This window comes from Ovis canadensis, chromosome 2 (assembly GCF_042477335.2).
Source record: "Ovis canadensis isolate MfBH-ARS-UI-01 breed Bighorn chromosome 2, ARS-UI_OviCan_v2, whole genome shotgun sequence".
Taxonomy (NCBI): domain Eukaryota; kingdom Metazoa; phylum Chordata; class Mammalia; order Artiodactyla; family Bovidae; genus Ovis; species Ovis canadensis.
The window spans coordinates 2,025,331-2,039,237 of NC_091246.1; the positions used below are offsets into that span (position 1 = coordinate 2,025,331).

A 13,907-nucleotide genomic window follows, 5' to 3' on the forward strand; every position below is an offset into this window, starting at 1 on the left:
GACACGACAGAGTGACTGAACTGAACTGACGAAGCTGGCAGTGCACGTTGTATTTTCCAATTTTTTTTTTTTTTTGGCGGGGCAGGGCGGGGGCGGGGGCGTGATAAACACCCAGGAGTGGAATTGCTGGGTAACAGGGCAGTTCTATTTTTAGCTGAGAAACTGCCAGTGTCTTCCATACTGGTGCGTATGGTGGCTGCACCAGCTGACATTCCCGCCGACAGTGTATGAGGGGCCCCTTGCTCCCACATCCTAAGAGTTGTCTGATGGCTGCCATTCTGACAGGTGCGAGGTGATTCTTCCTTAATCTGTTTTAAGCTAATTAACTTATGACTACACCAGGTCTTTGTTGCTGCATGCAGGGAGTGGGAGCTCCGGTTCCCAGGCTCTAGGGTGCTGGCTGAGTAGCTGTGATGCACGCCCTTAGCTGCTCCAAGGCATGTGGGGTTTTCCAAGACCAGGGATCAAACCCATGTCCCCTGCACTGACAGGTGGACTCTTATCCACTGCACCGACAGGGAGGACCTTCCTTACTGTTTATATTCTATTTGCATGTATTTGTATTAAACATATATGACAACTTACCCAAGAAACATTACAAAGACTAGCTCAGCCAACAACCTTGAAAGTCTTCGTAGGCACTGTGACCCTGCAGCCTGAGGTCACCATTTCTAGTTGGAAACCTTCCGAACTTCCATGTACGGAACTGTCCCCTCTGCTAGGGCGTCCAGAGCAACACACTGCAGCCTTGGGGCTGAGGCAGAATTTTGTCCTTTTGGTCCTGGAGCTGAGCTTGAAGATAACCATGTCAGCAATTCTACTCCTGGGTGTTTATTCCCGGAGGCCTCTCTCCTTGCCCTGCAGACAGCCTCCTTCCCGCGTGTCCTCACGTGGCCCTCCCCCTGCAGGTGTCCCTGGGGTCCTGAGTGGACTAGGGCCACCCAGCCTCATTTTAATGCAACCGCCTCAGGAAAGGCTCAACATCCAAAGCCAGCCACAGCCTATGCTGGGGGCGGGACTCAGCCCCTTGCAGCCCCCATGCTCTCGTGCAGCATGGCGTCCTCCAGCTGGGCCCTGGCGACTGGACAGGTTTGTCCAGGGAGTGCTCTGCGCCCCGACTGAGCTGCTGTGTTCCCCCCTGCACCGTGTCATCTTGTCCCAAGTGGGGGTAGTTTTCCTGCATGTCCTGTCTGCCAGCCCCAGTCCTGTCTGTTAGGCCAACCAATGGCCTAAGCCTGGGCTCTCAGCACCCCCTGCCCTCCAGGAGACATGCAGAAGGTGGGTCTGTTTTCTACTTGAAGCCCCTCCAAACTCAGGCCAGGCTGGGCCATGGCAGGATCTCAACGCCCCAGACCTAAGACCCTGCCTGTGGATCGAGTCGCCTACTCCAACAAATTAAGACCCCCGCCCCCCACCCCGCCAAAATAACGCAGCTTATTCTCAGGGCTTGAGGAGTGAAAATACTGCTAAAGAGCAACACATCCCTGACCTTAAGACCCTGATTTCCGCGACGCTGAAACCTAAATGGGCATCTTGAAGCTGCTGAACTGCAGTGGTGCCTGGACAGACTTCCCGCAGGGCCCTCACCCCCCACAACCCTAATCCGGGAGATGCTGGCAGGGCCTGCCCGGTGCTGGGATATGACAGGACACATCTCAACCCAAGGGGACGCAGGCACAACTGACGCCCTTATTACAGACACAGAAACGTAAAATCTCCCCCAAACAGGAAACTCACTGCAGCTGGAGACGGACAGCAGGAAATGTACTCTTGTGAACATGAAGAGCCAACTGAAAGGCTCCTCCCATAGGCCAGAGCAGCTGCAGGCTGGGTGCGACGGGCTGAAGTCTACCAGAAAGGCTCAAGTACACGAGTTCATGAGCTATTCATATCTTTACATGTTATAAAACACATAAAGAAATCCCCCTAATCGGTCACCTTCTCAGGATGACAGGGAGCCAATCTCAGCACTTATCCTGCCTTTCGTATGTGACCTCTACCCTCTGGAGCCAAAATTGATGAGGGGAAGGAGCTTCTGAAACCATTCCAGCTAATAAACAAGCAGGATGGGAGGGTATCAGCTTTCTGCCACCTGAGTGACTTAACGGACCCGGCCCTGAGCGCCAGCAGCTGCCCACGCGGGAAGGACGAGGTCACCTGCCTTTTGATGAGCGCCCGGGACACACGCGCACATGGGAGGATCCCGCTGCCAACCTGCAGGCAACGGAGACGCGAGAACACGCTAGATGGCCCAAGATGGCAAGCAACAGATCTCAAAGTGGGAACCGGCAGGGCAGATTGCTCAGGCTCTTCCACAGATAACCTGTAGGGACACCGATGGGTTGAGGGGAGAACCTGGGAATTAGAGACTTAAGAAATGTCAGGTTAGGGGGTGGGGGAGGTTCAAGAGGGAGGGGACATACACATACTGACAGCGGATTCCTGTTGTGAGGCAGAACCAACACAGTGTGGTAGAGCGATCAGCCTCCAATTAAAAGTCAATTAAAGAGAAGAGAAACGTCAAGGTAAGAAACCAGCAGACTAAACTGCCATGGAGAAGAGCAGGCAGTTGCTTCCGCAGCAGCGGGGTTAGTCCTGGGGGCGCAGGCGCTGTGCGTGGAGGCGCCGGGCGGGGGGTCACAAGGGTGTTCACTTGCAGGAGTCATCATAATGGTAACGGTATTTGTAGCAGTAGCAACAGTAATTCAATAAGCTATTCATTTATTTTTTTAATCATTTTCTGCATGCTTTTATGACCAAATTTGTAATAGAAAAAAATGTTAAAGTTTTTAATTTTCAAGGCGCTTTTAACAAAAATAACCGAGGACACCTTTACAGCTTTCATTTACACCTGCAGTCTTCAGACGCCGGTGACTGCTGCTATCTGGCAGGCACGCAGCAGGGACTGCCAGGGGCAGGTGCCCCGCCTCGTGCCCACCAGGTGCAGCCACGTCCCTCCGGCTGAGCATGGGGCGGGGGGGGGGGGGGGGGCGGGGGCGGGGCCGCACCTTCCTCCAACCCCGCGGAGGCACCGGTGCACCTGAGAGTCCTGACTCCATCCTGCCAACTGGAAGCCAAATGAACGCTTTCAGAAAACATCCAGATTTTTTGCCTGTGTTTTTAAACCCGTGTTTACCTCATCCTTGTAAAATCAAGGCCCTGATGTTTTTGTCCAAACTGCGATACAGCTAATGAGAACAGTATCAAGCCCAATAAAGCATAATGCTAACATCTCACAAAATTCTCAAATCTGAACAATGTTCATTTTATGAACCATCCAACCAGCTTAACTGCACACACCACACACCAGCAGCCTGCCTTCCGGGTTCAGTCTGAAGGCCGGGTCTGCCCCCTGACGGTGGGGCCCAGCCTGTAGCTTTGTTCTTCACCCCAGTCAGTAAAGGGGCCGCGGGCCCTGACTCAGGGCTTCCAGGAGCCCCGGCGCCTGCTCAGTCTGCGGGCTGCTTCGCGCCTTCTCTCGCTAGTCTGTCCGCCTCTTCGTTGCCTCTAAATCCCGAATGGCCAGGAACATGCATCTGTTAAATAAAAAGTTTCTTTCATTCTTACCAGTTTTTTTTTTTCTTACCAGTTTTTTAAACAAGCATCACATCACTACACGCTCACTGCAGTACGAGCCAACCCCTCAGAGAGGGCGAGCACGGCGGCCCCCACAGTCCCCCTCAGTGCAGCCCAAGGTGTGTGCCCACCGCACTCGAGCACCAGACACGCCAGCAGAAACCACTGTTTCTCCAAAGGCTGGGCTTCAGCGCTCTATTGGTTTTTTCCCCACTTAATGGTGAGCTTTCAGGTAGAGCAGTGGTATGGATGGCTATGTACGTCGCGCACACGCGCACACCCCCTACACACACACACCCCCCTTACTCCCTCTCAGTGCTGCTACACAGAACGGGTGCACTCCTGTAACTGAACTGTCTGCACTTAGGTTACTGAAAGGCAAGTTTACTTTTTTTATTTTCTGGCTGAACTGCAAGGCTTGCGGGACTTAGATCCCTAAACAGGGATCAAACTTGTGCCCTCAGCAGTGAAAGCATGGAGTCCTAACCCTGGGCCAGCAGGGAAGTCCCTGAAAGGCAAGTTTAAATGACAGACAGGTTATCAGTCAAGAGGGTCCTGGGCTGGGAGAGCAGGCTAGGGTTAAGAAAATGACTGGACTTTTAACTTTCTCTCTGTTGTTCAAAAAGATGATTTTCTTGGGGGGAGCATGGATACACATTCTGCACGGGATATGGATATATATACACCCAGTGTATATACAGGGCTGAGCCTGCTGTCCACCTGAAACTATCACACCATCGTTACCTGGCTGTACTCCGATATAAAACAAAAGGCGGAAAAAAAAAAGGTAATTTTAATAAAAGCAACCTAGTATAACCAAAAAAACCCACATTACTAAAGCTTCATCACACAACTCCACTCTTAATGAGACGCAGTACACATCAGTTTACCTGGCGTTTGGGCCACTTCCAGAGAGACAGGGAGCTGGCGCTCACAGGCGGCTCTCGCGGGGGGTGGGGTGGGGGTGGGTGGGGGTGGGGGGGGGGTGGGGGTGGGGGGGTGGGGGTGGGGGGTGGGGGTGAGGGGTGGCGGAGCAGCCCGCCTCACAGGGGCGCTCTCACGCTGCGGCAGCGATGCAGGCCATCCCCCAAACCACTGCCGCCCCTGGTCCTCGCGGCCGAGTGGTGAGCGCGCGCGGGCCGGCACTCACCCACTGAATGTCCATGCCCCGCGCCAGCCGCTCCAGCTCCGCGAAGTCCTCCTTGTTGGTCACCTCCTTCCCGGTGCTGGTCCTCCAGCCATTCTGCTTCCAGCCCTTCACCCAGGAGGTGATGCCTGGGCGACACGCACGCTCAGAGGTCCCTCCCGCACGCGCCCGTCTTCCCTCCTCCCTAGACGGCCCTCTGACCGCTGCTCCGCTGGCACCCGAGTTACTGTCTGGACCCTCCTTCCCCCGGGGCCGGGCGCTGGCTCCTCTGTCCCTCCACTCGACCTACAACCCGCGGCTCCAAGGCTCAGGCCCCCGGTCCGCCCCCTCCTCCACAACCCCCAGCCCCCGGCAGGCCGTGGGCCCACACGCAGAACTTCCCAGAGGAAGCGCAGGTGCCCATCACGGCCGAGCCTCCGGGGCAACCCCGGACCAGCGCGGGCTTCCTTCAGCCCCCACACACCAGCGCCACCCCTACCGTTTGGGTCCCGCCCTGACACCACACCTCCTCCGGGGAAGGACACGCGGACTTCCCTGCATAATCATCCCCAAAACCCAGGAGAAGTCAAACAGAGCCGCTTACCATTGATGGTAAACATGCTGTCCGTGTAGAGAACCAGCTTAGTGATGTCCTGAGCCTTAGCTTGCTCGATGGCTTTGCAGGCTGCCTTGAAGAGACACACCAGTTTCATGCTGAAAAGACCATTCAACTTTTGCCACTGTTGTTGAAAATTACTGAAAAATTTAAATTCCTTTTCCTGTGCTAACTGTAAGAATAATACTGTCTATGTGAAATAAGGCTACACATACAATCCTGTTCAGACATCTACTCAAAACAAATTTTATCATTTTTCTAGAAAACTCCTATTCATCAGGACTGTTACAGCCGCAAACTTCTGGACTCTGAGTATTCTACATACAAGGAGAGTAGAAAGTCCATTGATATGTTCCAGTCAACAGTAAAGAATGGTGAATTGACATATTTAGTAGAAAAATACATCCAGTAACTTACATGAATCTCAGCCCTTTGGTTTGTTTGTCGCCCAGGAAGTCTAATTCCTACATTTCTGGTACAAAACAGTACAAAGGAAAATAAAATTATAACACTAATTCTCAAAGTGATTCCCAAGTCACTTAATGGCTAATATGCTTTCATACATTTTTTATCTGAAATGAATGAAAGCATCATTCAAGAACACAGCCTTTAAAGATCAAACCAAGAAACCCAACATTTTATTGAGAAGCGCCATGGTGTGGTCTAGTAGGAAAACCCTGGACCAGGAGGCAAAACCCGAGATTAATTTCTGGACGTGAAACACACTAGCGTGCGGTCCTGGTCAGGTACTAACCCTCTGGATGCTCACACCACCCGAGCTCACCACACCGTGGAGGGTTCAAGGCTCAGTGAGGCATCAGGTGGAGGCGGGCGGACGTGCAGGCCAGAGAGGCCCGAGAGCAGCACGCTGCTCCCTCCCAGGGCCGCTCAGGAACCTGGACACCGGTGAGCGGCTACTTCACAGGGCTGCAGTTCCTCCTTCACGTGAATTCTGGGCCGTCAGTTACTCCAGTTCCGCACTTGGGGCAGGCGCGTGTGAACCATCTCACGCCCCCTCACCCTGACTCTGCGCCGTTTGGAGACCATGGGTCCCCCCTAAGCTCACTCATCTTCAGGAGTGGCAGGGGCACAGGGTCCCAGTCTGGGGACCCGCCCACGGAGCATCCTTGCAAAAACCACTGCCCAGGGACCCTCCCGCCACCCCTGCCAACACTTCCAAACAATCAAACGGTAGCAGACGCTGCCTCATCCGTTCCCAAGTTCTGAAGCGTGACTCGGTTAAACGTTAAATGTGAAGCTTAATAAAAGCCACCGTTTCTGGCTTACTTACAAGGGATGCCCTGGCCCCCAGTACACGCCGATTCCTGCGCGAGCCCTCTTGCGCCCGTTACTGGAGCAGCAGCCGTCAGTGTAGACGACCACAGAGTCCCCTGTGAGTGGGAAACACAGTGAGCGCCCGGGGACCAGCACCATGAGAAACTCGAATCCACCTGAAACACTCACACAGTTGAGAAGGCACTCTACTCCAAGAGGGCATTTGTGCTTTGGAAGTTTCCTGTGCAGGAGAACACTACTAATGCCCCATGGAGGCACTTGACTCTTCCCACTTGCAATCCACTCATATTTCAGTCCTGCCTGCTGGGCAAGTTCAAGTGAAAGCGATCACTCTGTAAACCTAGAACCTGCTGCTGTTTACAATGCTTGCTTTAGAGGCCAACCAGCAATGCCATTGGCCCCTCCCCACAGAGGTAGGGGTCGGGGGTACGTTTACCCCGAGAAGCGGCCCATGCAGACCACAGCACCTTGATGGTGATGAAGACGTCCCTGCCTGAAGGGAAGTCCTCTGACAAACGCGGGCCTAATTTCTGTCTTGGGCCTTTTGCTACTACTGAACTGTGGTCCTGTTTGCTTCTTTCCACCAAAGCAGAGTTTGATCAACACACCAATGCTGTATAAGAAACAAGGCAGAGAAGGAGTGGCTCTCAGGCCGCTGATGGCCGGCAGAGCACTCAGCCGGGTGGAGGAAGCACTGGGCTGCCAGGCGCCGGGGAGCAGGGGTGTGGGGCAGACAGAGGCCGTGCCTGAGAGGCGTGCCAGAGCAGTGCAGACTACGCAGGGGAAGGCAAGCAGGGTGGAGGCGAGGCGTGAGAGGGTGGGGCTAGGAGCCTTTGAGACCACGGTCTGCTGAAGGAGATGCTGGGCATGACTGCCTCCCGGGTCCTCGGCTCTGCGCCGGCTGTGATGACCCATCAGGCACTGAGGTGGGGACCCTCGCCCTTCAGGCAACTGCTGGTGCGCTGGGCACACTCACCTCCCAGTCACCCCACAAGTATCTGCTTCACTTGATCTAAATCATTTGATTTTGCTTTTCACGTAACTTCAAACACAGTTTCCATGCAGTCTGACCAAACGTTTTTTACTGGTTTCCCTTGAATTCAGAATTCCCTTGAATTATAAAATGGCTTCTTTGGGAAAACCTGGATCCCACAAATACACTGGTTTATATAAAAACTGCTGCTTATTCCTATTTTTCACTCATGCGTGTAAAAGACAAAAAGGAGACGCATGTACCATAAGTCACTAAATACAAAGAACTGATTCCTAGAGCTAAAGGCAAAGGAGAAATTCACAACTATCTTGCTTCACAGGAGAAGACAGGATCATGTCTGTTTTGCAAAGACGGCATGTAAATGGTTAAGATGCTGCTGCCAGTCAACATGCAAAGGCGCTCTGTCCAGGGCCTTTCCTACCTGAAGAGCTGAAGTCTTTCCATTTTTTTAGGGACCAGAAATACTGTGTCCACAGAGAACAACGGTGTTTACAAAGACCACAGTTTTTCATGCATAGCTTATATAATAGTTTTCAAGTGAATGTCCGAAATTCTAATAATTCTGCACCATTTGATAGATTATAAAATAGTGACCTTAGAGATTTTTAAATAACTTTTTCAGGTAAGAAGGTTACACATCAGCTCAAATTTCCCTTATTAAGAGAAAAAAGTTTTTACACATAAATAATTACAGTACTAAAATTTTAAAATTCAAGACAGACATACCCATGTAAGAAAAGGTGTCTTTGCTAACTGGAGGTGGTGGCTCTGTGCTCTGTCTCACGTGCTTTGCACACACCTCTGCATTTTCACCCTCATCCAAGGGCTCACGGAGTCGCTTGCTTGCTTTCACCTGTGGTTCTTCTATGTGTTTAGGTTTTTGCCCTGAAAGACAGTCTCCTCAAAAGCTAGAAACAACACAGCAGGAAATGACTGAGAATCCAGAAATTCACCAAGTCAGGCTTAAACACCTTCGGGGCTCTGTAAGGAGGGAAAGACTGCTGTCCTGGAAAGTGACTCTAAATTTTCCTTAAGAAGCCCCACAAGGGCAGGGTGAAGACCGCAGCAAAGCTTCTGCTAAGGAAGACCACTGGCTGCCATGGAAATGGGAGAGATACCATGGGTGCTGAACCCTCCAGGGCTCAGAGTTTGAAAATCTGAGAGGCTCCTTCCCAAGAGAAAACAAGGACCCAGTTTTTGTACATAAGCTGAGAACAGACGATGGGATGTATTAAGAAAGGGAATTTATAATAGCCAGGACATGGAAACAACCTAGATGTCCATCAGCAGATGAATGGATAAGAAAGCTGTGGCACATATACACAATGGAGTATTACTCAGCCGTTAAAAAGAATTCATTTGAATCAGTTCTGATGAGATGGATGAAACTGGAGCAGAGTGAAGTAAGCCAGAAAGAAAAACACCAATACAGTATACTAACACATATATATGGAATTTAGGAAGATGGCAATGACGACCCTGTATGCAAGACAGGGAAAGAGACACAGATGTGTATAACGGACTTTTAGACTCAGAGGGAGAGGGAGAGGGTGGGATGATTTGGGAGAATGACATTCTAACATGTATACTATCATGTGAATTGAATCGCCAGTCTATGTCTGACGCAGGATGCAGCATGCTTGGGGCTGGTGCATGGGGATGACCCAGAAAGATGTTATGGGGAGGGAGGTGGGACGGGGGTTCATGTTTGGGAATGCATGTAAGAATTAAAGATTTTAAAATTTAAAAAATAAAAAACTAAAAAAAAAAAAAAAAAAAGAAAGGGAAGTGGAAGCCAAAAGGTATTGCGGCTGGGGCCCTGCAGGGACGGCACCGCGTGGGGGATGGCACTGGCCGAGCGCTCGTCCAGAGTGGACCTGGGGTGACCCTCAGGGGATACTCACACCACTCAGGCTATAGCTCGCTTAACTCTTCCACGTAATTACGGCAGCCGACGCAGAAGAATTAGACCACGATTCAAACAAATGGTTTCGATCTGAGCTCTACCTTTCATCAGCTGTGAACTCCGTCAAATGACCTCACCCATCACAGCTGCTGTACAAGGAAGCACTCGGTGACCTGAAGCCGCTTTCCCTGCGCTTCCCTTTCACGGAGCAGAAACAGGAACACAGAGATCTCGAAAACCACCACCTTAACCCAACACTAGAGGGCACTCCCTCCCTTAAACCCTAAACCAGTGCATTCGCTGAGCATCGACCAGACAGGCATCGGCGGCAGCCCCCTGCCCGGCGCGGCCTCTCACCCCACACCTCTCAGAGGCCGGCAAGGCCAGCCTGGCAAAGCTGGAGGGAAGTTTCCACTCTGTCCAGAGCAACACTGGTATTTCCACTCTGATGCACGTGGACTACCTCACAGTTACCTTGAAAGCCTCCTCCAGGGGACTTCCCTGGTGGTCCAGTGATTTTGAATCTGCTCGCTGATACAAGGGTTACAGGTTCGCTCCCTGGTCTGGGGAGATCCGACATGCCCAAGGGGCAACTAAGCCCCTGAGCCCACAGCTACCAAAGCCTGCGCGCCTAGAGCCCATGCTCCACCACCGAGAGTTATCCCCACTCACTGAAACGAGAGCATGCCCACGCATCAACGGAGAGCCAGCACGCCCAAAAATAAACCTTAGAAAAAAGAAAAAGGACCCAACCAAAACAAGACTGATACTTCGAAACTAGCTTCCTATCCCAAGCTGAGTTCTCATCTGGGGAGAAAGTGGAACTGTCACATCGTACTCCCGTTGAAAGGCTGCTGGCAGATAGAGGAGGAGGCAGCCACACAGGAGGGTGGGTCTCCTCTACCTCGGAAACTCGCCTTTCAGGGCAGATTCCCAGCAGGACCTGCCTCTCCCTGAACTCCGCTCGGCCCAGAACGGTCACAACAGCCCAGAGGAGTACTTGTTCAAAGTTTGAGCACCTTGGTGAGCTCCAGAGACTGCTCAAAAGAAGCTGATTTGAAATATTCCCCTCTCAGCCTTCATCCACTGCAGTAAAGAAATGCCCGAATAAAGTTCATGAAAATAAAAAACATAGTTTAAATCTCTGTGCTCTAACGCAGTCGCTCTCGGTGTCCCTTATGTTAGTCCTTAAACGCCAATTAACTCTACTTTCTCACACGTGAACTGCAGGAAGTTCCCCCTGCATGACTTCCTCCAAGGTAAAAAGAAAACGCCACAGAGGTGCATGCTGGGAAAAGAACTACAATCATCGTTTTACAACTAGAGCCCATATAATCCACGAACAAGAATGAGTGTTTTTAAAGGTGGAATTAAGCACAGTGAGCTCCCTGAACAGGAGGTCTGAGTCCTGGCTTGCCTCTGGAGTCCCTAAGTTAAAATGCTTTCAGCCCGTTTCCCAATCTGTGAAACGGAAACAACCGTGATATCCCCTCTCTGTGTTTAGAGGAGCAGCTGCACAGACCACAGCCGAGAACAGAGGACCCGGTGTGCTGCGGTCCTCTCTGTGTTTAGAGGAGCAGCTACATAGACCACAGCCGAGAACAGAGGACCCGGTGTGCTGCGGTCCTCTGTGTTTAGAGGAGCAGCTACACAGACCACAGCCGAGAACAGAGGACCCGGTGTGCTGCGGTCCTCTCTGTGTTTAGAGGAGCAGCTACATAGACCACAGCCGAGAACAGAGGACCCGGTGTGCTGCGGTCCTCTGTGTTTAGAGGAGCAGCTACACAGACCACAGCCGAGAACAGAGGACCCGGTGTGCTGCGGTCCTCTCTGTGTTTAGAGGAGCAGCTACATAGACCACAGCCGAGAACAGAGGACCCGGTGTGCTGCGGTCCTCTCTGTGTTTAGAGGAGCAGCTACACAGACCACAGCCGAGAACAGAGGACCCGGTGTGCTGCGGTCCTCTGTGTTTAGAGGAGCAGCTACACAGACCACAGCCGAGAACAGAGGACCCGGTGTGCTGCGGTCCTCTGTGTTTAGAGGAGCAGCTACACAGACCACAGCCGAGAACAGAGGACCCGGTGTGCTGCGGTCCTCTGTGTTTAGAGGAGCAGCTACACAGACCACAGCCGAGAACAGAGGACCCGGCGTGCTGCGGTCCTCTCTGTGTTTAGAGGAGCAGCTACATAGACCACAGCCGAGAACAGAGGACCCGGCGTGCTGCGGTCCTCTGTGTTTAGAGGAGCAGCTACACAGACCACAGCCGAGAACAGAGGACCCGGTGTGCTGCGGTCCTCTGTGTTTAGAGGAGCAGCTACACAGACCACAGCCGAGAACAGAGGACCCGGTGTGCTGCGGTCCTCTGTGTTTAGAGGAGCAGCTACACAGACCACAGCCGAGAACAGAGGACCCGGTGTGCTGCGGTCCTCTGTGTTTAGAGGAGCAGCTACATAGACCACAGCCGAGAACAGAGGACCCGGTGTGCTGCGGTCCACGGAGTCACAAAGAGCGACACGGCTTAGCAACTGACCCATCACCACGACATATAAATCAAGACACTCCTGGGCTATGACAGGCTTTGACTAGGCTAAAAGGTCACAATGATGTGAGCTGTGAGTACCTTCTGAATGACCGGGGCTTGCAGCCCTGCTGACAAAGGCCCAGGCTTCCTCCTCTGTGGCGAACTTCTTAAATCTGGCTGCAGGAAACCGGTCCACCTGTGCTCTGCATTCATCCCTGAAACGCAAGGCAGCGTCACCTCCTTCGGTGCTGTGACTCACCCTACTTTCCAATGGACCACTTTCTCAGGCTGGGAACAGTTTGAAAAAGGTTGAGGCTGCCGGCTCCTTGAGGCGAAGGATCAAGCCTCAGTGTCTGCAGTCTCATCCTGCGTGCCCCACCCTTCGCTCTGGGTCACGTTAGTGCCAGGCAGACAGCACACATGCACCATAAGGCTTCTTCGAAGCATATGAACTTTCGAGACTTAATCACTTCATTACAACATTAAGGGGGCTTCCCTGGTGGCTCAGAGGTTAAAGCGTTTGCCTGCAAGGTGGGAGACCCAGGTTCAATCCGTGGGTCGGGAAGATCCCCTGGAGAAGGAAATGGCAACCCACTCCAGTATTCTTGCCTGGAGAATCCCATGGACGAAGGAGCCTGGTAGGTTACAGTCCATGGGGTCGCAAAGAGTCGGACATGACTGAGTGACTTCACTTTCACAACATAAAGATCAGCTTCTGGGCGCCTCTTCCTCACAGCATGGCCGCAGGGGGCAACACTGTGCGCTCACGACACATACACAAATAACAGACCTCGATGACTGACGCAGGGGGAAGAGCGCTGGTCCTAGAGCCCCAACGCCTGGCTTCAAGACCCACATCTGTCACTTACTCGGCCCGTCAATTTCTAGAACACGGTAACTACACCCCAACATGAGAATCCCACCTAACTCACAGGATTGTTACGGGGACATAAACACTAGTTGACAAGAATTTCTCTTTTTAAAAGCAGAAGATGCGATTAGGCGTTGAGCTCCATTATGTGTCCCCGTTTGGAAAATCTTTCCGTGCAACAGAAGGGAAAAAGTGAAGTGATGTCACTCAGTCGTGTCCGACTCTTTGTGACCCCATGGACTGTAGCCTACCAGGCTCCTCACTCCACAGAATTTTCCAGGCAAGAATACTGGAGTGGGTTGCCATTTCCTTCTCCAGGAGATCTTCCCGACCTAGGGACTGAACCCGGGTCTCCCCCATTGTAGGCAGACGTTTTACCGTCTCAGCCACCAGGAAGGATTAAATAGAAGCAAGCCTCTGGCCAACCCTGACTGTAAGTGGCGTTTCTGAAAGTCCCAGCAAACACGAAGCGGAGCCGAGGCCTACCACGTCAGGACCCCCGCGCGCCTACCCCAAGCGAGGTCCGCGGGCTCCGGGGGGTGACCGCCGCCCCCTCGCCGCGAAGCCGCCCACACCGCCCTGGGTCGGCGCGGCTTGCTCACCAGGTCCGGAAGACCCCGGCCTTGCGGCCCCTCCTCACGGCATAGAACATGGCAAGACTGCGGCAGCTCGGGATACTGCAGCCCACAGTGGCCAAAGCCACTCTGTGCACCACGCCCAGAAGCCGGGTCATCGCTCACTCCCGGCCACGGCCGAGCACATCAGCTCCCGGGCGAGGGCCGCCATCACAGAGCCCGAACTTCCGGCGGCGGCGCAGGGAGATGACGCAAGCGCAGCGCCGAGGGTGGGGCCCAAGACAAGAGCTCTTCTGAATCGTCAGTTTCCCGGATGTCCGTGAGGACGCGGGGCCTGGGCGGAAGTCTCGGAGTCGGGGCCCAAGAAGCAGAGGCGGGGACTTCCGGGGCGGGGCCCCACGGAGATAGTCCGCGGGGCGGGGCCTG

At 53.0% G+C, this 13,907-nt stretch overlaps 1 protein-coding gene across 2 annotated transcripts; it reads right to left on the reverse strand.

Moving 5' to 3' along the window:
• Positions 1-2,704: 2,704 nt before the first annotated feature.
• On the reverse strand, positions 2,705-13,781 carry RNASEH1 (ribonuclease H1). 2 transcript variants are annotated; one of them, XM_069575202.1, is made up of 8 exons: positions 13,509-13,781; positions 12,135-12,250; positions 8,335-8,493; positions 6,610-6,709; positions 5,736-5,790; positions 5,307-5,391; positions 4,727-4,851; positions 2,705-3,536 (listed from the first exon to the last, which is right to left on the reverse strand). In XM_069575202.1, exons 1-8 carry the CDS (start codon positions 13,637-13,639, stop codon positions 3,450-3,452), a joined length of 858 nt encoding a protein of 285 aa, XP_069431303.1. In that variant the 5' UTR covers positions 13,640-13,781; the 3' UTR covers positions 2,705-3,449. The 2 variants fall into 2 exon arrangements, with proteins under 2 accessions (XP_069431303.1, XP_069431304.1); XM_069575203.1 differs by lacking the exon at positions 8,335-8,493.
• Positions 13,782-13,907: the final 126 nt, after the last annotated feature.